General features: G+C 34.8%; 2 protein-coding genes across 2 annotated transcripts in view; one reads left to right on the top strand and one right to left on the bottom strand.

Moving 5' to 3' along the window:
• LOC120125097 (callose synthase 10) overlaps nt 1–18,711 on the bottom strand; it is a 36,217-nt gene extending 17,506 nt beyond the window's left edge. The window contains exons 1-23 of the mRNA XM_039143584.1: nt 18,302–18,711; nt 16,952–17,049; nt 15,097–15,227; nt 14,543–14,654; nt 14,128–14,238; nt 13,798–13,923; nt 11,932–12,021; nt 11,171–11,268; nt 10,953–11,070; nt 10,734–10,862; nt 10,267–10,343; nt 10,092–10,170; nt 9,112–9,204; nt 8,914–9,016; nt 8,634–8,757; nt 8,329–8,515; nt 8,185–8,237; nt 7,684–7,744; nt 7,477–7,558; nt 6,512–6,561; nt 5,694–5,780; nt 5,518–5,603; nt 3,802–3,829 (exon numbers count right to left, since the gene is read on the bottom strand). Coding sequence (XP_038999515.1) covers nt 3,802–3,829; nt 5,518–5,603; nt 5,694–5,780; nt 6,512–6,561; nt 7,477–7,558; nt 7,684–7,744; nt 8,185–8,237; nt 8,329–8,515; nt 8,634–8,757; nt 8,914–9,016; nt 9,112–9,204; nt 10,092–10,170; nt 10,267–10,343; nt 10,734–10,862; nt 10,953–11,070; nt 11,171–11,268; nt 11,932–12,021; nt 13,798–13,923; nt 14,128–14,238; nt 14,543–14,654; nt 15,097–15,227; nt 16,952–17,049; nt 18,302–18,515 — 2,337 coding nt within the window. The 5' untranslated portion in view covers nt 18,516–18,711. The remainder of the gene's footprint in view (nt 1–3,801; nt 3,830–5,517; nt 5,604–5,693; nt 5,781–6,511; nt 6,562–7,476; nt 7,559–7,683; nt 7,745–8,184; nt 8,238–8,328; nt 8,516–8,633; nt 8,758–8,913; nt 9,017–9,111; nt 9,205–10,091; nt 10,171–10,266; nt 10,344–10,733; nt 10,863–10,952; nt 11,071–11,170; nt 11,269–11,931; nt 12,022–13,797; nt 13,924–14,127; nt 14,239–14,542; nt 14,655–15,096; nt 15,228–16,951; nt 17,050–18,301) is intronic.
• Nucleotides 18,712–20,346: 1,635 nt separating this feature from the next.
• The window catches only part of LOC120124759 (casein kinase 1-like protein HD16), an 18,467-nt gene continuing 15,941 nt past the window's right edge, over nt 20,347–22,872 (top strand). Inside the window, exons 1-2 of the mRNA XM_039143343.1 lie at nt 20,347–20,555; nt 20,651–20,737. Coding sequence (XP_038999274.1) covers nt 20,373–20,555; nt 20,651–20,737 — 270 coding nt within the window. The 5' untranslated portion in view covers nt 20,347–20,372. The remainder of the gene's footprint in view (nt 20,556–20,650; nt 20,738–22,872) is intronic.

Genomic DNA, 22,872 nt, shown 5'->3' with positions numbered 1-22,872 from the left:
ATAGAGGCAGATGGGCTAGCTAAGGCTGGAATAGGCTAAGTACAGTGTTGTTATTAGGGGCATTTGATTTTGGGTTTTCGGGTTGTTTGTAAGGGAGTTATCTAGATGATTTAAATTTTATGTATCCTTTTTTTTATAGAAGTTGGAGGTCTCATTAAAAACTCCATATTCGTCCACATACTAAGGAGTATGTTAACGAACATTGGAAGGGAGAAAAGAGTACCTCATATATTATTGAATGAAACACCCATTACATATGAAAACACGAAATACCCTCAAACGGGGGTAAACACCATTACAAAAAACATAATCACCTAAAACTCTCGCCTTCTCGACCACAAAAATCAAGAGGCAATCACCCTATACCTAAGATAAACCTCCATTAAAAGGAAAAACAACCCCACAGTATTTGACATGACATACATAAAAACAACACCTGAAACCATTAAACCAAAAACATCCGCCTCTGAAGGAGCTCCACAAAATACCAACTTGATTCAAAATCACCAAAGAAGTCAGCTCGATAAGTTATCTTCAATGAAACAAAACCAGATTCCCTTCCCTTCAATCAAGTATCCTTGCCACTAAATTCTGGAGAATCATCGACTTCCTCAGGGTTCCAATAGATTGGTTTGAAATAAGGCTCAACTTTATGCACCATGATTTTAGACAAATTAGAACCGACCCTCAAACTCAACGACTCATCAATTCTCACTCTAGTCCCTGTGAGTATTTGAAGTTTTGCACGATCAAAAGATGAAGGAAACTGAGAGCTTTCATCAATTGATATTAATTTGCCCCACCTAGCCGCAATGTTCTTGAAAGTACCCCAATTCCACGCGTGAAAAGGAATCCCTTCACAAACTACCCATACTCGACGGCACTCTATAACTAGACTCTTCGACCAAGCTTCAACTCTGGAAAACCACTCTGCAAGAGTCTCTGATTGTTCATTCTTCACCCTACACAACAAATCAAAGTCCTCGAATATCATGAGAACTACATTCCCAACAGCTCTCATTAACGAGAAACCATTGAGACCTTTATCTTGCATTTGGCTAGCAAGGTTGCCGATCTTGGTATAGTTCTTACACCACCCCGTTAGGCAGTTATCCAAAACTTGAAGTTTAGCTTCATCAACAACACCGTCTACAGAATAGAGATTATTTCTTGTAACATCTTCCCTCTCAGGCTTTTGATAAACAACTGCCGAAGACTTCCTCCAAAAAGAATGTCTTGGGTTGAATTTAGCAAAAGAGACTCCAATTTTTCTACCATCAATGCGAGCTCCATTCATCATTGAGATCGCTTTCCTGGCTTCTCCAATTTTTGCAAAGCAAATAAACCCGAAACGTACCCCCTTTGAATTAATTTTGGTTGGAATGAAGGCATCCATAACCTGACCGAATGGACAAAAAAAAGATCCGAATCTCTTCCAATGAATCTTCTCTGGTAAGTTCTCAATGTATAACGTAAAGCAGCCAGTTCCATATCCATTACTGATTTTTGGATAGTCTTTCTTCCACCAGAAATTAAAACCGTGGCGATTGGGTGATTGGTTTACCGCCTCAGAAGTCTGTGCAAAAGTCTCTTCCATGTTCCTTGTTTTAACCAAGGAATCATCCCTCTTCTTTTTTGTCACCAACAGCATCCTCTCATACTCTTCCTCCGCCGCAGTCCTACTCTGCTTCTCCTTCGCCTTCTCCACTTTCTTCAACTTCGACGCCTGTTGCTCCTCTCTCTGTTTATGTAGCTCCGCTTCCGTCACCTTCGGCACCAAAATCTCCACACAATTCACCTTCTTAACTGGTTTTTTCAAATTTTTTCCGATCTCGTTTTCCCCAGTATTGCACTGACGGCCAGTCTTAGCCCTGTGAGTTGCGGCTACATCCCGTTTCTCAACTTCTTCCTCGCGTTTCATGGCCACCTTTTTTGAAACCAGAAGCTGTTGATGTGCAAGACTTTTGGATGAATTTTTCTCCAGCTCATAGACATCGTAACTGGAAGGAAGAGCTTGTTTGAGAACAACAACTGAATCTGCTGTTTCCCTCCCAGCTGCAAGCCTTGGAACCTTATGAGAATCTTTAAGAGTTGCTTGAAAATCTTCCGCAAGCTTGTCATCGGCTGATTTCTTTAAGGGTTCTGCATCTTGAACAGTTTCTCTTGATTCCTTTAGTTTAGCTGAAGACTCTTTGACCAGCTGCTCAATATCAAGCCTTATTTTATGCAATTTATCGCGTAATTCAACGGTGTCTTTAAGTGTACCGAGGAAATTAACAAGGCTATCAAAAGCCAAAATAGCAGTTCGTAAATTGCAAATCCCCGCCTCCACAGACTGCGAAACCGAAGCATGTTCTGCATCTTGCCGTGGTTTTTGCCGAGAGGAAATGAAATGGTTTGGGGTAGCAAGACCCGCCTGGGAACTCATTTCTTTAGCTTTTCTTTAACTCAGGAGGAAGATGTTTAGGTTGAAGAAAAGCAAAGGAAGAAAAGATGATGGAAAGAGCAAAAACTGCAGCTAAAGATCGATGGCGAACGTGGCTGACATGGTTGCTTGGAGAGACGACAGCCGCTTGGAGAGGAAGATAGTAAAGATTATGGCTTTACTGCTGTGATAGTTCGCGCCGCCGTCGGAAAGGAAGAAGCGTCGCTGACAATATGATAGTCGAAGGGCCTCGTCCAAGATCCACTGAGTTTTAGGCTCTCCCTGATGAAACGATGCCTAGATCTTTGATGTTGAGTCCGGTTCCAGGAAAAAAACGACGTCAAAACGGTGGTCGGAGTATGGCGGCGGGTGGCGGACGACAGCGGTGGACAACGAGAGATGACGGAGGAGAAAATAAAAATCAGCCTGGGCTCGTGGAAATTTGAAATTTGAAAACACGTGAACGCCTGGGATAGAGAGAAGCTAGAGCTTCTCTCACTAACACGTGAACAAAGGTTATTATTAATGAAGTATAAGGCATTCTTTTCCTCCTTCCGCTGATTAAGGAACTCATTTTGAGTTCCATTAATCATGAAGGGCTTTTTAACGAGGCCTTCAATTCTTATAAAAAAAAGGATGGTCAATTAGAAAGTGTGTCCAGCTGCAATGAAGGTAAATATTGAGTATTGTAGTGAAGTAAATGACAGTTTTGAGAGAGGGACAAAAAGATCTTTGACGTTTTACATGGACTAAATATTATAAAAGCTAGTCATTATGCAGATACTACTAAATTATACCCGATCAGCCTAGGACCAATTAAGTTCACTAAATCTGAATTCATGGGTAAGCCTTGATCAACTCTTCTTCAGGATGTGCTTGGCGGAGTAGGAAAGCAGGGAGACAAATAGACGGAGATCAATCAGACAGAAAATAAATTTTGAGAGTGCTTAGAAGGAAAGAAAATAGGAATGATATACCATTTTCAATGCTTGATGAAAATAAAAAACATTCTAAATAGGAAACAAAAGAGGAGAAATGAGAGAGGGATAGGAAAGTGTCGCATAATATGTACAACACAGTCCAAAGGTTCAACTAAATTTACAAGAGGTTACCGGGGTAACAGTGTAATCTCAATTTCTTTTCATTTTTGACTCTACAAACCCCTAAATTGAAAGAAATATGTTTTCCATGTTTCCACTTTTCTTCTCTTCCAATTTTATATCTTTCCATTTTTTTCTATCCACCCTACCTAAAAAAGAATAAAGTATTTACTTCCACACTAAGGCATTCTAAGCCTAAGATTTGCAAAGCTACAATAACATTAATGAGTTTTAGAAAATAAGAATCAGAAGTGAAGAAATATGAATTTCACCCACCTCAGGTGATTGTCTATCAAATGGCATCCTGCAAGAACAAAAACAATGAAATAGAAAAGGAAAATTAGAAGAGATTAACATGGATACATGTATAAACAAAATATTTCTGGACCTATAAACAATCAGAAAATATTGTCATTGTCAAGTTTCGAAGTTAGTTAAGAACTGCAGAGAGTTTTTACATACTATTCACTTCTTTTTTTATCTAGAAAGGGGACAATGGAAGGAGTTATCATACATATAGGAAGTTCACTAAAGATAGCATAGACTATATAAACCATTTTGTTTTCAAGACCAAATTACTTTACTGGAATATACAGGCCTAAAAGCAGGCAGAGGCTCAACGGCTAATGATGGCATCTATTTTAATAATTTTGCAGCCATGCCAGATGAGGACCAAGTCAACAAGCAAGAGAGGCAGAGCAGAAATTAAGAAGAGAGAGAGAGGGTAAATTCAGATTAGCCCTTTTTAAGTTTTGTATACCTTTTCCTCTTATGTCTACTTCTCAGGAAGTAAATTTTGGTTGATAAACTAGGTAAATAGTCTCAAAAATAATTCAGGCCAGGGAAAATCTGATTATGACCATTCTAAAATATTTAATATATAGTCTTTTTCCCATTCTGTTTTCTAACAAGCCAATATGCCTTCTGCTGCCAGTTAGGATGAGTCTATCCATAGTAGGGGTGAGCAGTTGATCGAGTCGAGTAAAAAAATTTTGAGTTATTCGATTTGAGGAGTCGTATTTTACAACTCGAACTTAACTTGAAATTTTTTCGAGTCAAGTCGGGTTTAAGAAATTCGAGTCGAGTTATTCGAGTTTATATACTAATTTTATTATAATTATTTATAGTATTATTGCAATGATTTTTTTTCCATTTTTTGACTTTATCTAACCATATATATATATATATATATATACTTTCATATTATAATGTTATTTAATATATCAAACACAATGTAAAAAGGGACATGAAGGGACTTAAAAAACGGACTTAAAAGAGGAATTGAAAGTACACATGTATTCTACTATGGTTTAGGAGCATGTGACTAAAATTTGGTAAAAAAAAGGGACTTAAAATAAATGGCGAATTGAAGAAATATGGAGATTATGAAAAATTAAAGGACTAATTGTAAAATAAAAATTTGTTATCAAAAAGAGGAATTGAAAGTAAACATGTATTCTACTATAGTTTAGGAGAATGTGGTTCAAATTTGGTAAAAAATGGACTTAAAATGGAGGAGGAATTGAAGAAATAATGAAATCAGGGACTAAATCTTAAAACTGTCAAAATACTTGGTCAAATTTTCAGTTTTTTGAGTAACTCGAAAATTCAAAATTTCAACTCAACTCGAACTCGAAAACCAAATTTATAATTCAAGTTGACTCGAATAACTCGAAATTGAAAAAAAAAATCAATTTTCCGAGTCGAGTTTGGCTCACCCCTAATCCATAGTCCACAAAATTGCAATAAACATATTGCACCATACATCTCTGTTTACATATATGAAACAGAAAATAAGTACCATTGGATATCTCTATCTATCTGAAAAATACATTTAAGGAGTTAAAATGAACAAAAAAAAAATACAACGATCAGAAACATTGAAAAGGGATTGCTGATCAGATTTAATAAAAGGGAAATTAAATCTGGTACATCTGCGGCATTTGAGCCCAAAAGCTTATATCTAAAAGTGCGAAGTTGTAAATAAATTACCTCTTGGATTGTGGCGAAACAAGGTTCTTAGCAAATGCTTCTGGGAAGCTCTCAAAGCGTTTATGCACCATTTCAGTGGAGCGTATCTGTAAGAAACAGTATCAAGAAGTAGGAGTCGTAACAAAGGAGCAAAGCCTGGAAATTTCCTTAAAATAGAGAGAATGACAATGTAGTACCTCGCCTAACCGAGCCTTTGCCCCCATGACACCACCAATAATTGCTGACAATAAAGTGTACCATATGTGAATGTCCATGAGATAAATCTGGAGAAAAGATAGAGAAAACAATACAGGTTAAACAAATATATGCCACACATTTTCATAATAAGCTTATTGACAAAAATCAGCTGAAATAGGTATGAGCAAGAAAACTCATGCAGAGGCCACACCCAAAGAATTTGAGATGAACTAATATCCTACTTGTTTTTAACAATTTCCCATGTGTGTACGTACATTGCGTAAGTATACGTACATATAAATACATGTCCACATACATACGTAAGTTGTCGAAAAGACTGTTTTTCTTATTATTCAACAATGAAAACTCTTACAAATAAATACACAAACCTAGGGACTATCTTAGGTAACTTTTAAACTAGGTAATAAACTACTTCTAGTAACATAATATAGTCCCTTAGAGTTAGGGATCCTATTTTTTTATTATTATTATTTGATAAGAAGAGGAGGCCTCATTAAAAAACCCCTTCATGATTAATGGAGCGCCGAAAGGTATTCCTTAATCAGCGGGAGGAGGAAAAGAGTGCCTCAAAATTCATTAATAAAAGATTTAATACATAATGTTTGAATACAGCCAAGATCACCCCCCCTTACAACGAACAACCCGAAAATCAAAAAGATAAACTACCCAAACAGAAATATCCTAATCAAATATACAAATCCTTCAATTAAGGAAACTAATCTCTGACATAAGTATATGTACGTACATACAAATGTATGTATGTCAGGCGCATAAGATTAAATAGATATGCACTCACAGCGATAACAGGGGCCCACAGGCTAACGATGGTCAAGATATTATTATTATCTGCAGAAAAATATTACAAGACCAGATTAATGACACAAGCTTCAACATAGAGAACAGAAACCCCAATGAAACACGGATAGAGCTTTAGAAGAAATAAAAGATAATATAATGAATCACATTACATATTAACATAAACCTAACAGACCATGAGAGCCTAGAGGACCATAAAATATAAAAATATTGTCACCATGAAGCAATATCAAGATATGGCACAAATAGTAAGGAAAAAAGTCTTTTGATGGGCAAAAAACAACCGCAAAAGCGAAATTATTTGCCAACGAAAAAGAAATATCCCTTCATTGGCATCCTTTATTTCTCTATTGCATGTCGGGATTCCCTTCATCATCTTCTTGTCCCTTAAATTGATATCAGAGTTCATATGTGAGACTCAGATATGTAAAAGTTATGATGATTGATACGGATGTTGGAAGGTAATAGAGTGAAGTTGAACACTTGAAATCCAAACAACTTAAATTTTCTTTACATTCTCACGTACAACAGATATAACAAAATCAGATCAAGACAAGCACTTAACTCCAAATGCTGATATAAAGAATGAATGTATGAGACATGCAGCTTGGGGACATCAAATGGAAGCTTTATCTTCTCAGACTAGCAGGAACTAAGTCTGATCTGACGGATATAATTATTTTCCATTTTAACAATACACCCCCCCCCCCCAAAAAAACAAACCAACATTCTTAGTCGGAATTCCCACAGGTATTTAAACCCTTGTTCAAATAATATGACTCTAAATTTATACAGTTAAGTTTGTGGATAATTTAATTTTCATCTTCCAAGAACAGTAATAGCCTAACTTCTATCTTCTACAAAAAAGTGAGAAATAAGGTTCATAAAATATAAAGTTGGTGCTTTATAAAACCAAGACTCCCAAAAAGGGGTATATGAACATACTCTTCGAGACAAGATCATGCCATGAGTACTGCAACGCTGGGAGATCCACAATGGTGTTTGTAGGTGAGACAAGGGGTCTTATCTGTAATTTTGGGGGGAAAGTAATAAAAAATGATAGCGTCAGATTTAAATCTACATCTTTTAAAGCTGACTATAATAAACTATAAAATCTCTAGCAAAAGGTGAAATAGCAACTTGATGGCTTGCCTGAAGAAAGTAAGCAAATGTGAATTTACAAAGAAATATGACCAACCAGAATAGGACATATCTGCAGCAACAAAGAACCGAATTAAGGGGGTAGAGTGCACTGTCACAGATAATTATTGGCGACCATTATTTCAGCAAAATAAAACAACAAATCACCATGACTTCATCATACGATGCAAAAAGCATAAAGAGATAAAGAAAATTTAGTTAACCAGAAATCAATCAAGAACTTCCACATGCATTTTAACATTAATATGAAGTATTAACTCCAACGGAACATGACAAACAAACCATTGTGCCATTTTAAACAAAAGTAATGAAAATTTTGAATCATTACAGCTGCAGAGAAACCAGACACATAAAAAAATGAAAAATCAAGAAAAGGAACAGGATGAAAGGTTTTCTCAGCCCCTAAACAATGTAATAGACAAAATCACATAGTAACATCAAACGATCACAGTAAGCATGAAAGCCCAAATTCAATAGAATACAAAAGTAAACCTGAAATAGTCAGTCATCTTCTCATAAAGTCCACGGCCGACATAATAACGCTCCTGAAATGTGCAAATTAACGTATATGAATTACTGAGCAGTCCATTCTAAAATCATTTGATCATCTGAACTATTAAGTAAAAGAGAGCAAACCTGATAGATCCATTTGAAAAATTGGAAAAATGGTTGATCTGACATTTCAGACAAGTTATGACAACCAGGAAACTTCAGTAACAAGCCAAGAATCAACCGCAAGGCTGCATAAACACCCAGCGCAAGTATGTATATCCGAAAATATAAGGAATTGCTGTTTCGATCATTCATTTCCTCCAAAACCTTTCTGCAAGTATAAATAAATAAATAAACATACACACAAAACTGAATCAGTACAAACAAAAAACTGATAACTATCAACAAGAAAAATAATTTCAATCACAAGAAGAATACCACAAACTTACACATAAACATAGGTCACAAATACAGAGGTCAGGCCACACCAAAAGAATCGTATAACCAGCCTCGAAATGGCCATGCCTCTTGCAGTGGTGTAAGCACCAAACATAAGCAGGACATCCAAACAACCTAATTAAGCATGAAAATAACCACGTGAAAACATGGTTAAGCCCAAATATAAGCAAATCAAGCCAATGATCCAAATTAAAAGAAACTAAAGCATATATATATACGAGAGAATATATAACAATTGCAGATACAATATCAAAAAAGTCAAGAACATACTCTCTATGAAGTTCATAATAGCAAAAGTCGGACCAATGCTAAGTAATATCTTAAAAGTATCCAAATTAAGATGCCCTCTTCTGAATGCTATAATTGTCAATGCCTGCGCAAAAGGAATTCAATTACATTTTATCTTCAAAGATGAACAGACTATATGAAACATCAATAAGAATTTATGTGTGGAACCACAAAACCTACCTGGAACATCACAACCAGAAAGATCCAAAGGCGATGAAAACTTCGATACAAGTGAAGGAATGTCCGATGCTCTACAAAAGTGCTTTTACCAGTCTGTAAAACCAATAGAAAAAATGGGATAATTAATGATTCAAAGAAATTATAGTTAGAGCCATTGAAGAGAATGAGCAAATTCTTTCACTAATATTTATGTATTACCTACTTCATATTAAAAGAAACAAAAGCCATAAAAAACAATTATTCAGTACATAATAGGAATATGATGGATCTGCAGGGACAAAAAAACCCTAAGGACGGAAAAAAATTATTTGTAGCAGGCTTTTTCTTCTTCGCCTTCTACTTGTGAGAGGAGGAGGTTCAGCAGCAAAATATGACAACAGGCAAAAGGATCCTAACGAAACAGTATTCACAGAAAAGTATTACGAGATTCAGCATAATCAGTAAAGCAGAAGCAGCAGCAGCAGAAAGAGTTACGTGCAAATGATTGTCAGAATAATTACAACAGAAGTGTTTATATAACCCTTTTATAAACAACATAACAATTCTTTTCCTTAAACTACAAATTCAATATTAAAACCCAAACCCTTCATAAGAATAACAAACAACACACTATTACTTTGGCTCCTATATCGGGGCGCACTAAACTGATCAGATTTTACCATTATGCTCCCTTTAGACTCCCTTTAGGACGGCAGAGACCTTTATACCAGAAATAGGGCTTCAATTTCCATATAACAAATGCATGACCTCTTCACCACTTGTTATTTATTTTGCTCCATAAAAGTAGACTTTCCTGTGTTTCCATGGCTAGAACCCATAACCTTACACAGCAGCCAACTTACTATTGCTACCAAAGGTTACCCTCGAAGGTTTAAAAATTAAAACTCCAATACATGGAATCACATAAAGATTTAAAGAAAAAAGAGAAGGTTTAAATGGGGAAAAAGGAGTTTAGGTCAGAAATATTCAGTGGAACTTACTCTTTTCCACTTCTTAGGCTTGAACAAAAACGGAGATTCTTTCCTCATGGGCCAGCTCAATTCAAAGCAAGCAGGTGACCTATCATATAAGTTACACATAACAAGATTGCAAAAATCCACATCACAGTGCCAAACTTCACCATATCAATATAGTTAAAGAGACGGTATAACTAACCAAAAGTATTCATTGAAATCGTCATAATTACGCCATGATGAATGTGCAGCTTTCCCGTTACCGTTTCTAGCAGCCTCCTGAACGAAACACAATCATATTAACAACAATTTTCTAGAACATTTTGACCATAAAAAGGAAAAATCAGACTAATCAAGTCTACAGCCCTCTAATGAATCAAGAAGCATTGCTTATATCCAATCAAGGCATTAATGGTTTAATCAGGTCATATCAATTTTTCTCAGGAAACAGGAACCCTAGAATGATTCTTACACAGTAACTGCATTAATTCCAGAATGGAAAGTGTGAATCACACACAAAAAACAGAATACTAAAAACTAAAGACCCTAATCAAAGCTTAGTGGAAGCACTAAAGATAACTTCCATTAGCAGGTTAGCGGATAGCACCACAAACAAGAATATAAGCCTTGAAGAAAAGAGGATTTATAGGAAGTACAAATGGAACTGACCGCTGCAACCGTATCATATATAGGACATATGATTTGCTCAAGGAAGGACACGGAGCCACTCTCAGTGATACAGCTTGAAGCAGGATTAGCTTCTCCATGATCCACTATAGCATCCAACTCTCTTGCCATCTGGAACACCAAAATAAGAACATTACTAATAAAAGCACATAATAGAATGTACAAATTAAATAGCATCAACTGAGAGCTGGACAAACTCACATGATGGAATATATAGCAAATACACTCAGGTAGAAAACGGACATTTGCAGCTTCACCCCAAATGAGAAAGTATAATGAAACAAAAAACAACTTCATGTCCCTGTTAATTGCTTGCAAACTGCAGAACACAAAATTAGCTTTCAATCTAGTAAGTAAATTTAATAAAACTTCAATGCATCAGGACACAAAAATAACTGTTTCAAGGTTGCAGCATCAACCTATTCCAAGCCAGCCGTATCCGCAAGTATTTGCACCATTTGATGTAGTTATCCAGAACTTTCAAGAAAACCTCATTGATTGCTTTCTCATCAATTTTCTAGAAAAAAAAAACAACAATTTGATGAGAAAAAGAATTTCATCACCAAACTGCAAGTTATTTAAGACACCCAACTAGCAAAAATAAACAAGAGAACAATGCTAAACAAAATTAGAAGTGAAGCACCTAACCTAACATACTATCCAAAAAATTCATCCAATCCCTTATTTAACATGCTCTTTGATAAATATTGATCAGGTTAAGGGATTCTAAAATCCATATATATGATTGTATAATTTCACTAAAAGGGAAAAAAACAACAGAAATGAGAAATATCCTAAAACGCCAGCCATCCAGATTTAAAAAGAAGAGCTTGACCATACATAAAACTTAGCCTGTTGGCACGTAATTAGATAAATCATATCCAAAAACTAGGCAGGAAGTAAAATCCTTTACATAAAAAGTCAAACCATTACACTTCGCTTTTCAAGGATATTTAAAAGCTAAGCATCCCATCTTACATAGCATGTAAACAAAATTGATATTTTAGAGCATAAACAACCACATCAGGAGTTCCGCTTCAATAATCAAGCAACTACAATTTTGATACGCACAAATATGGTAAGTTGGCAATATTATACTGATTGGTTTTGTAAAATAGAAATGACTAACGGAAAACCAAAAAACAAAAAATGAGAGTCTATAATATTCTTTCGGACTTACTGGATCAGCTTCAACAGGTATGCCAAGTCGAGATTGTGCATTTGCTATAGTAAGAACAACATTCTCACGCTGGTTCCTAACATTGTCTTTCTGAGGGGAAAAAGAATTTATGTTAATCAAGAAAGAGATGTAAAGATGACAAAGGACTGACTGGGGAATAGAAGAAATATCAAAAACATTTTTAAACTCATAGAATGCATAAATACAAATCAGTCAATAATTAAGTATTCTTCGACAATCATAATCGTCACCGACATTCTACAAATAATGCACCAGGTTTACATCAGATTCTACCAATCCAAATATAGAACATAGGGCAGATTCAGGCATCTATTTCTTCACTATGATTTTTCAAATCAAACAAAATATGTTGAAACATTTACCAAAAACACAAAAGAAAACAATAATTTTTTTTGATAAATAGGAAGGCCTCATTAAAAAACCCCTTCATATCCGTCAAGCAACAAGAGTGTCTCAACGGACATTGGAAGGAGGAAAAAAGTGCCTTAAAATTTTATTGCATAAATACCAAATACAAGAAGAGAACAATACCACCAAACCCATTGACAACCATCTCAACAATGAGCTACAATACACTACCTAAACACCGCAATGACTATACCCTACTCAAAAACTATCTCCTAAAAACAGTCAACCAAATGCAAATATAACACAATTACCAAAAATGCCAACAAACCACAATACAATAAACTCAATGCAACAAATAAATCCCATCCAATTAGCCTATCCCCAACTTAGCAAATTCATCCGCTTCCCAGTTAACTGCTCTCAACACATGCCGAACAATGACACCTTTGTCAACCACAATCGAGGTGATATCTTTAACTATGGACATGAACAACGGGGTGGTGGCAGCAGGATTCTTTATCCAATCCACTGCCACAACACTATCGGATTCCAAAATAAGCCTTCGATTCACCGACAACCCTGACTCCAGAAAAAGCATCAACCCTCTCTTCATTGCCAACAATTCTGCCATAATAGGAGAGCCAGAACCAACTCTTTCTGAGAACGATCCCAAAACCACACCTTTCTCATCTCTGAGCAACCCACCGATGCCACCCTTAAACCACAATCTGTCCATAGCACCATCCACGTTCACTTTAACAAAACCAATAGGAAGCGGAGACCAACTCACTAATTTTGGGCCTTCAAACCCATATAAAGTGCAATTGTTTTTTTTTACATTGTTTGTACTTTATTTTTTATACTTTACTTCATATACTTTATTTTCCTCGGGTTTTCAAGATTTCTATCTAACATTTTTCCTTTCATTTCTGCCACTCCTCTCTCTTTTTTTTGTCCCTTTCTCTTTTGCTGCTGCTTCTTTCTCTTTCTTCTCTTCTCACCTAGTAACTGAGTGACAGATCCAATACATATCTATGTCGTGCCATGTTGAAACGAGTGTGCCTTCCATTTTGGTGTCTCCAAACAGCAGAATATGGTAATATAGGTAAAACATGCACAACTTCATTGCATCAAGTAATAACATTATAAGACAGATAATCATGATAGCCTTCTCCCTACTCTTCATAACTGTTAGGTTCAAGCACTGAAAATGACCAATCATGTCAAAAGGAACCTCAGCAGTCAATTGTTGCAGGAGACAGCAAATGAAGAATTCCATATTCCAAAAGATTAAGGCTTGATTTATGAAAGTTTCAAAATAGTAAGTATATTACCATATATCCAAGAGACCATGACAACAGAAAACAATACAAGACCTAATCAGCCCCAGAGGAAATAAAGGTAACAGAAATGACGAATAATTCTGCACATATAGCAAATTTTAAACACTATTAAATTTGCATCAATGTATGGAATGACTTCTGCACAGTCACAAACCTGAAAACCAAACACATACTCCAGAAGATCAAACATATCAGGATCCCGTTGGCCAGAAATAGAAAAATTTGAAGGAAGCCTGGGAAAATGTTCAGTGTATCTAATTGCAGATATTGCACCTCTAACCTGGTAAGATTAGCATAAAGAAAAAAATTTGAGTCATGTAGCTTGAACCGAAGAACACTGTCAACATAAATCATAGATCAAACTGTATACGGACAAAAGCAACTACAAATTTGTAACTATAAGCCTTCAAAATAATCAATTTAGTATGAGGCTATGGCGAACAGTGGGGGAAAGAAGCAACAAGTCTTAAGGATTTAGACTTACTTCAGGAAAAAGTCCGATAGCATTTGTGAATGAAGGTGCTTCTAAAGGGACAATATTGTACGGCGTGAGTTCACCAGATATAGTTGCATCAACATTTTTAATTCTTCGTAACTGAAAGAACGCATTAAAAAGTCATATAGTTTTAAACCAAATAAAGATCAACTAGACTTTATTTTAAGACATAAATGCATCTAAAATATGAGAGAAAATGGCAAAGAACTGGAGCAATGTTGTTAGTAACAGTTCCGTAGAGAACATCTTACAAACGGGAAAAAAATATATCGTACAAACCTCACTAACTAGATATAAGCTGAATGTAGAGGCATAAAGTAAATTCAAACATGCAAATGAATAATATATAAATATCCAAGAGGCTCACTGAAGAGCACATTCACTGGTTGTTAATCACATGTACCTCCTCCTTAATAAGCCTTCCAACCCCATCAGGATCTGCATCTTTGCTAAGCACCTCCATGACCTCAACTAAGGCCCTCAAAGTAGCAAGGACCTTTTTCATTCCTAAAGCACTTCAGATTTCACAACAGATAATTTTAACAGTATTAAAATCATGAAATATAAAATATTTCAACCAAAAATGTAGATAAATAGCCAAGATGAAAATTAATGAACAGATATATGTTACATTAAATCCAACTCCAACGTGTTGCTGAGATTCCACACTAGACTTAAACTGGATGCAAGTAATTGATGCACAATGTTAAATCAACAAATTTAGGGTTCTTTAAAACTTCACTCCGAACTTATTTAAATACTAATTGATGATAGCTTGCGAGACCGAACTGTGAGATCACTCATTAAAAAGATAAATAATTCGAATAATTTTATTAATTACCCCAAGATATTCCAACTCATGACAAATGGTTAGAGAAAAGTACTCGATATACCAAAATCATAGGCACACAAATTAAATCAAAAGGAAACTACAAGTGCAACATAAGGTATGCATACTTTCCCAAGGTAGAAGAAGAGAAGATATCATCGACTTTGTGCCGTCTCTTATAGAGCTGATAGAACTCCCACAAATGTTCAATATCACGATTACGATCTATTCGGCCACCATCCCTTTTGGCAAGTTTTTGCTGCAGAAAAACAAATAGGAATCATATAAAAATTTAAAAGTAAATGATTGAAAAAAAGGTTCAAATATGCACAAGTAATTGTTATATTGTAGATTAAGAAAACACATATCAACGTCAACTCCACATCAATAACGAAACAGTATAAATTATGAAATACCATTCAAGCATATTGTTAGAATCAGAGAACTTGATGGCACATTAAATCAATACAGTAGATTACTAGAAATAGTATAAGAATGAATCAGAACAACAACAAAAAAACATACTTATTTTATTAGTTGTAAAATTTAAGGTGACTTGGTGCTTTCTCATGTCATATTCAAATGGAATGTTGAACAGGAAGTAAAATTATAGATTTAGCATACATAGTAAAAATGCTAAGTAAATCTTGAAAAACTTACATTGGCTTATTTGATTCAGTAAACATTTTACAAGTATGTTATAGTAATTCCGAGACTTACCCTTATCAAATAAAGTGCAAAATTTATTAGTTTTATAGTTTTCAATATAATTTTATCATGAACAAAAATGTCCCTATATTTATTCTTTTTAAATGATATTGATATATTTTTTAAATAAAATTAAAAGAAAGTATTTATCTTAAAATCAATATATGATTAAACTAAAAATAAGTTATATATATCTAATATGAATTTAAATTAGAATGCAACGTAATTAAAATTTATTTTTGATAGTGATTAAAGTAATTTTATAACTAATTTAATTACATGACTTTGTAGTTGAAAATTATATTATGATTCAATGAATTTTATCTGTCCGACTACATTGGGAACCAGTGTTAAAAAGGGCGCAAGGCGTGTGCCTTATTGAATTAAGGCGCACTTTTTGAAAATAAAAGATATACATATTTTTTGTAGTTGTATAGTTTTTTTTTTATAGAAAGGGAGGCGTCATTAAAAAAAAACCCCTTCATATCCATTGAAATACAAAATAGTATCTCAATGAACATTGGAAGGAGGAAAAGAGTGCCTCAATTTTATTAAGATTCCAACAGAAAATACAACCAATTCAAAGTACCAATCCAGACCTTATTGATGTGTGTATGTATGTATCTATATCTCCCTCATAACAGCATATGCACACAGTTTTAGCACAAAAAAAATATTAAAAAAAAATACAAGAAGAACAAAAAAATTGATGAGGCGGCGCCTTTATGCACCTCGCGCCTCAGCGCATGGTGTGCCTTAGACGCGCCTTACTGCGCTTCATTGAAATCGCCTCGCCTAGACCTAATTAGGCGCTTCACACTCGCCTCGCCTTGCCTTAGCGCCTAGGAGCGCCTCAGCTGCGCCTTTTTAAACACTCTTCCCCACCATTCTTTATAGGAATTGCATCCTCATGTTTATGAGAAAGTAGTCCCCAAAGAAACAGTACCTTCCCAATAAAGTGATCACTTTTAAACATAGAAAAATTTTACAAGAAAGTGAGTACATTCCATCATACCAAACACCTTCTAATGTTAGAGTGGAGGTCAGGGGTCCAAAACAACAATGAAGTCTACAAAATTGGAACGGTGTGATATCTGAGTGGGATCTAAACTGATAAGTGATAACACAGCTGATACCAACAAACAATGCCATCAATCTGGACCCTAAGAGATGGCCAATGATGAAGGAAAATTACTGCTATCTGCATGGATTAAGCCTACACACAATGCAAAATATGAGAAAACTACTTAACAACCAAAGTTGATGTAACATTACCTTAATTACAGACATCAAACCAGTCTTGAACTGAAGTACACCTCTACCTTCACTATTCGGGTCCAAATTTTGGGCCATACCATATGCCTGCTCACAAACTGTAATAGAAAGAATATAATCACATCACCAACCAAGAAAGAAATTTGGATTAAGAAGAGCAATATATGTCAAAAAAATATATAAACACGTGGTAATTATAGATATCCCATTCAATGTACAAATCTAACAGGCATGGACATCAAATATAGAAAGTTACAACATAAAAAAATTGAGAAAGAAAAAACAAATTATCAATAAAGACAAACAGTTGGCCACCCTATCAAGATGCTAATTTACTGCAATTGGATCCACTGTCATGAAGTAATTTGGATTACACAAATATCCCTAGCCAACATATTTATTTATGTAGAAACATATTACACCCAAATGGGTATGAGCCTATAAAGTCTGAACAACAATGCTATTGCAGTGAAATTCTAACTTACAATGAATCCAAAATAGCTTGACCATCCCAATTTTTTGTCATAGTAAAAGGCAGTTGCATAGATGTAAATAAGAAACTATAACACATCCTCGTGTTATATTTGTCTGCCAATCTTGTTTAACGTTAAAATCAATAAAATCTGAAGCTTTGAATTTAATAATTCAATCAAATTAGAAATCTGCATTAAGAACTCAAAATAAACAACTGATTGGATTTAATTCAAGTTCTCAATGATTGGAACTTATAAAAGCTTAAACTTAATACATGGAGAAATATCACATAGCCACATCTGTGTACAATCTCAAAGGGACCCAAAGATCACACAATTCAAACTATATTGCCCCGAAACAGCCATTTCTATGATATAAAATGGTTTGCATCACAAGCAGGTTCTACTTTTTTTTCTTCTGTTCTTTATTACTACAGCTATTGCTTCTCTAAATTTGAAATATTCAATCATTTGAAGTTAATTGTTTTCATCCTAGAATAAATCCATCAAATAAGTTGTCAAAATGCCAGTTCAGCTAGACGTGGTAGTAAACCAAACCCATAGAGCAAGAACACTACTAAAGGAACTCGAACCAGTTTGTCTAAATTCAGAACTCCCTTTGCACGCATAAACGGAAGGAAAGAAGAATTTAACCCCCAGCTGTTCTATATCTACCAAATCAATAATATGAGCAAATAAACTCAACCATCTATGAAAATACTCGTAACCAAACACCGCCTTACTCTCAAAAGTCTCTTTCAATCCTTTCTTCCTTCAATTCATAGCTTAAATTGTCAACAGATCACATGATTAAGTGACCACAATAATGAAGTAAAACCAAGAAACTAAGGGGGTATTAAAATAAAGACAAACATACGTATCCTGGAAACCGTGGGGTCCTCCTCTTGAATCTCGTCCGCAGCCTGTAGGATTGCGTCGATGTTAGTGGCACGATCGAGAGAGGGTGGAAGTTGAACAGCACCGGCGATCCCACCCGATCTTCTCTCATGACCTCGACCTGCATCTCTGAGCTGCTCTCTTTCCAAGGTAGCACGCACCAGCCTCTCCCAGTTTTTATAAACCCTAGCCATGGAATCTCAAGAACCCTCCAAATCAGTAGAGAAACTAAAAAAACAAGGTCGCGGCTTTCACATGAAAGAGATGAAATTAAGAAATCGGTAAAGAGAAACGCCAACTCGGGACGAGTTGAATAGTACGATTCAGGATGAGATTGATTTAGAACGAGTTAAAAGAATTTTCCAGAGTCGGATTTTTGAATTTGAGGTATGACGAGCAAAAGGAAAGGTTAACGCGGAGCCCAAGGCAAAAGAGAAAAATGACGATGAGAGTGAATTACTGATAAACCCTCAATTTGTGAACCGGTTGATTAGATCAAATATGGACCAACTCTCAGATCTTAGAGAAATGAACGGATACGATCTGTTTTAGTAATTGTCCGCAAACGATATTTTAATAGTACGGCTAATTGACGCGTTTGTTATTTGGAAAGGTAGACGCTTAACACTTAAGAATTTATCCAACCATTCTTTTGATAAGAAAAATGTTTAATATAAAAATAAGTATCTAAGTTATACTTAAAAATAAATTTTTGATGTTTAAAGAATTTTTTATTAAAAAAATAGGTGTCTAAAATTCTATTATAATTTTAGGTGTCTACCATTAAAAAATGGTTAAGTGATATATGTCACATCAAGATTTTTTTTAAAAAATTAAATAATATTTTATTTTTAAAAAATATAAAGATTACACATGTCACTTAATGTTTTTTTAACAGTATACACTTAAGAAAATAACGAAAAAACTTTAGGTATTTATTTTTAACGAAAAATTCTTTAAGTACTAAAATATTTTTCGAGACATTCTTTTAGGCATTTATTTTTTTATTAAGCCTAAAGAAAATATTATACTAACTAAACTTTGACACAAATTTTTTTTATATAAAATAATTTATTATCAATTTTTATTCTATTCTTAAAAATAAAAATTACTTAATAAATAATCTTGATAGGTAAGGTGATAAATTTATGAGAAAATAACATCTGTGACCGAAAATGTCTTATAATATACGGTTTTGACCAAATTTTTTTGGATTTGCCAAAATGACCAACAAAATCGCAATGCGATCTCTAATTCGCAATGCGATCTCCAGTATCGCAAATCAATTTCTAGATTCGCAACGCGATTCTGACTATCGCATTGCGATTTTGTATTATCGCGTTGCGATAGTCGAAGTTCACGTTGCGATAGTCGAAGTTCGCATTGCGATTTTCCAAATTCGTTGCGATAGTCGAAGTTCGCGTTGCGATTTTCCAAATTCGTTGCGATAGTCGAAGTTCGCGTTGCGATTTTTCAAATTCATTGCGATAGTCCAAGTTCGCGTTGCGATTTTCCAAATTCGTTGCGATAGTCCAAAATCGCAACGACTGGTGGTATTGCATTTGTTTCTTAAGAATTTTCTCTAAAAAGATAGTATCCGCGCGTACGTGTCGAAGACACGTATTACCATGACCACGACCACGAGACGGCGGCGGCGCGCGAGAGTCCCCCTTGTTCTCTTTCACTCAACAAGGAAGTGGGAAAGCCAAGCCTTAAATATCATTCCCAATAGTATTTCCAATACTATGTAGGATTGAGCATTACCAACAACCTTCCCATTTCAACCTATTTTGTGTGCTTAATTTGACTGTGCCATTATGCTTGTTTTCTTTTTATGCAGCCACAACTTGGTTTTTGATGATCTAGAGTCTCTGGCTTACACACTCATATTTCTCCTCCGTGGTCAGTTACCATAGCAAGGATATCAGGTTTGCATTTCCATATAATAACTTTCTACACACATATATATATATATTTCTTATCTCTTGCCTTTATGATTCAAGTTGTTATTTTAGGGTGAAAATAAAGGCTTTCTTGTTAGTAAGAAGAATATGGCCACCTCTCCAGAAACTTTGTGTTGCTTTTACCCTGCTCCTTTCAGACAGTTTGTTGAGTATGTTGTGAATTTGAAGTTCGATGAGGAACCAAATTATGCAAAATATATTTCTCTTTTTGATGGGATTGTTGGTCCAAATCCAGATATTAGGCCAATAAATACTGATGGTGCTCAGAAGGTACTTCTTACCTCTACATTATTTGGTTAACTTGTCATTCAGAAGTTTATCTAAGTTGTTGAAATTTATTCAACATATATGTATTTTTATTGAAGCTTATATATCAAGTAGGACAAAAGAGGGGACGGTTAACAATGGAGGAGGAAGAGGATGAACATATGAAGAAGAAGCTTATATATCAGGTCGTTGCGATAGTCGAAGTTCACGTTGCGATAGTCGAAGTTCGCAAAAAAGAAAACACTATTGGGAAGGTTGACATGGGAAGGTTGTTGGTAATGCTCAATCCCACATAGTATTGGAAACACTATTGGGAATAGTATTTAAGGCTTGGCTTTCCCACTTCCTTGTTGAGTGAAAGAGAACAAGGGGGACTCTCGCGTGCCGCCGCCGCCTTCTCGTCTCGGGTCGTGGTCGTGGTCGTGGTAATACGTGTCTTCAACACGTCCGTGCGGATACTATCTTTTTAGAAAAAATTCTTAAGAAACAAATGCAATACCACCAGTCGTTGCGATTTTGGACGATCGCAACGAATTTGGAAAATCGCAACGCGAACTTGGACTATCGCAACGAATTTGGAAAATTGCAACGCGAACTTCGACTATCGCAACGTGAACTTCAACTATCGCAACGCGATAATACAAAATCTCAATGCGATAGTCAGAATCGCGTTGCGAATTTGGAAATTGATTTGTGATACTGGAGATCGCATTGCGATTTTGTTGGTCATTTTGGGAAATCCAAAAAAAGTTGGTCAAAACCGTATATTATAAGGCATTTTCGGTCACTGAGGTTATTTTCTCTAAATTTATATTTAATTTCATTATTTATATATTTAGTTTTAATTGTTTTATTTAAAAATTATATTAAAGTATTAATAAGAAATTTATTTTATACTAAAAATATTAATTATAGCGAAATTACTTTTACAATATTATTGATTATTTTAAATAAGTTGTGTGACCTAACAATTAGTAGAGGTGAGCGTTCGATCGAGTCGAGACGAGTCAAGTTAAAAAAATTCGAGTTATTCGATTTGACGAGTCCTATTTTACAATTCAAAGTTGACTTGAAAATTTTACGAGTTAAGTCGATTTGATAAAATTCGAGTAGAGTCGATTCAAGTTGAGTTTTCGAGTTTCTATTTATATTTAATTGTAAATATTTATAATATTATAGTACTTTTTATTCCAATTTAAATGATTTTTTGAAACTATATACAATACATATATATTTTTTATATTTTTTTCATATGTGATATATATATATTATACAAAGTTAAGGGTGTAACACCCCCAACCCGTACCTGACCCGGATACGAGTCCGAGATGTCACATTGACTTTTTAAAACAATAGTCTTACAAAATAACAAAATGTTTGGACTTATATTAAGAAAATACGATAATATAGTGTTGAATTATGTTCGTTATAACAAATAGTACTATACGATAATATAGCCGTGAACAATAATGAGCAGTACCGTGAACATTGATGCACAGTACCATGAACATTACCATGAACAGTATCGAATGCTAACATTTTCCAGAATGTTATAAGGGTATCGATACCCTGCTACAGTGTACCGATACCCTTGCTACAATAATTTTGGTTCACTTATAAAAAAACTCATAAAAAATTAACTTTCATTACTATAAGTCACTATTTACATAAATACGTTTAAAACATTACAAAACTCAATCATATGATTTTACAAAACCGATTAAAACATATTGAATTCAAATCTTTATTTTTATGTCAACCACTATAAGTATTACAAAATACATACTATTAACTTCTTTTCTGATATGATCTTTGGAAAGGAGAAACTGACCTGTCTTGCTTAACTTTTATCATTCTTCTTCTTCTCGGAACCTACGTGTGAAACAATCACACGCTTAGTCGTTGACTTAATGAGGCATGAAAACATATAATATTACTCTACTCATATCAATGCATAAACAATTAATACTATCATATCATATAAAAACATATCTCCCATTGTATAACCAATGCACACATATACATATATCATTTCACAACAAAGCACACATAACATCATATAATTCATATAATGCATTTCGTATCATCAAAAGCATATCCATCACATATATTGTATTTGTTATTATCTCTTTATTAGCCCATGGTACACTGGTGAGAACTAAATATATGTGAGTACATAGAGGTTATGCACATATGCTGTCACCACAGCTCGTATGGGGTCCTACTAGGGGCATGTGAAATTTGTCCCGAAGGACCTATGTATTTGTCCCGAATGACCTCTATACATTGTATATGTCCCGAAGGACCACATAGACCCTCG

Source organism: Hibiscus syriacus, unplaced genomic scaffold, assembly GCF_006381635.1.
Source record: "Hibiscus syriacus cultivar Baekdansim isolate YM2019G1 unplaced genomic scaffold, ASM638163v2 tig00110429_pilon, whole genome shotgun sequence".
NCBI classification, from domain to species: Eukaryota; Viridiplantae; Streptophyta; class Magnoliopsida; order Malvales; family Malvaceae; genus Hibiscus; species Hibiscus syriacus.
Note: the sequence above shows the minus strand (reverse complement) of the source record. Positions and strands in the feature narration are given on the sequence as shown.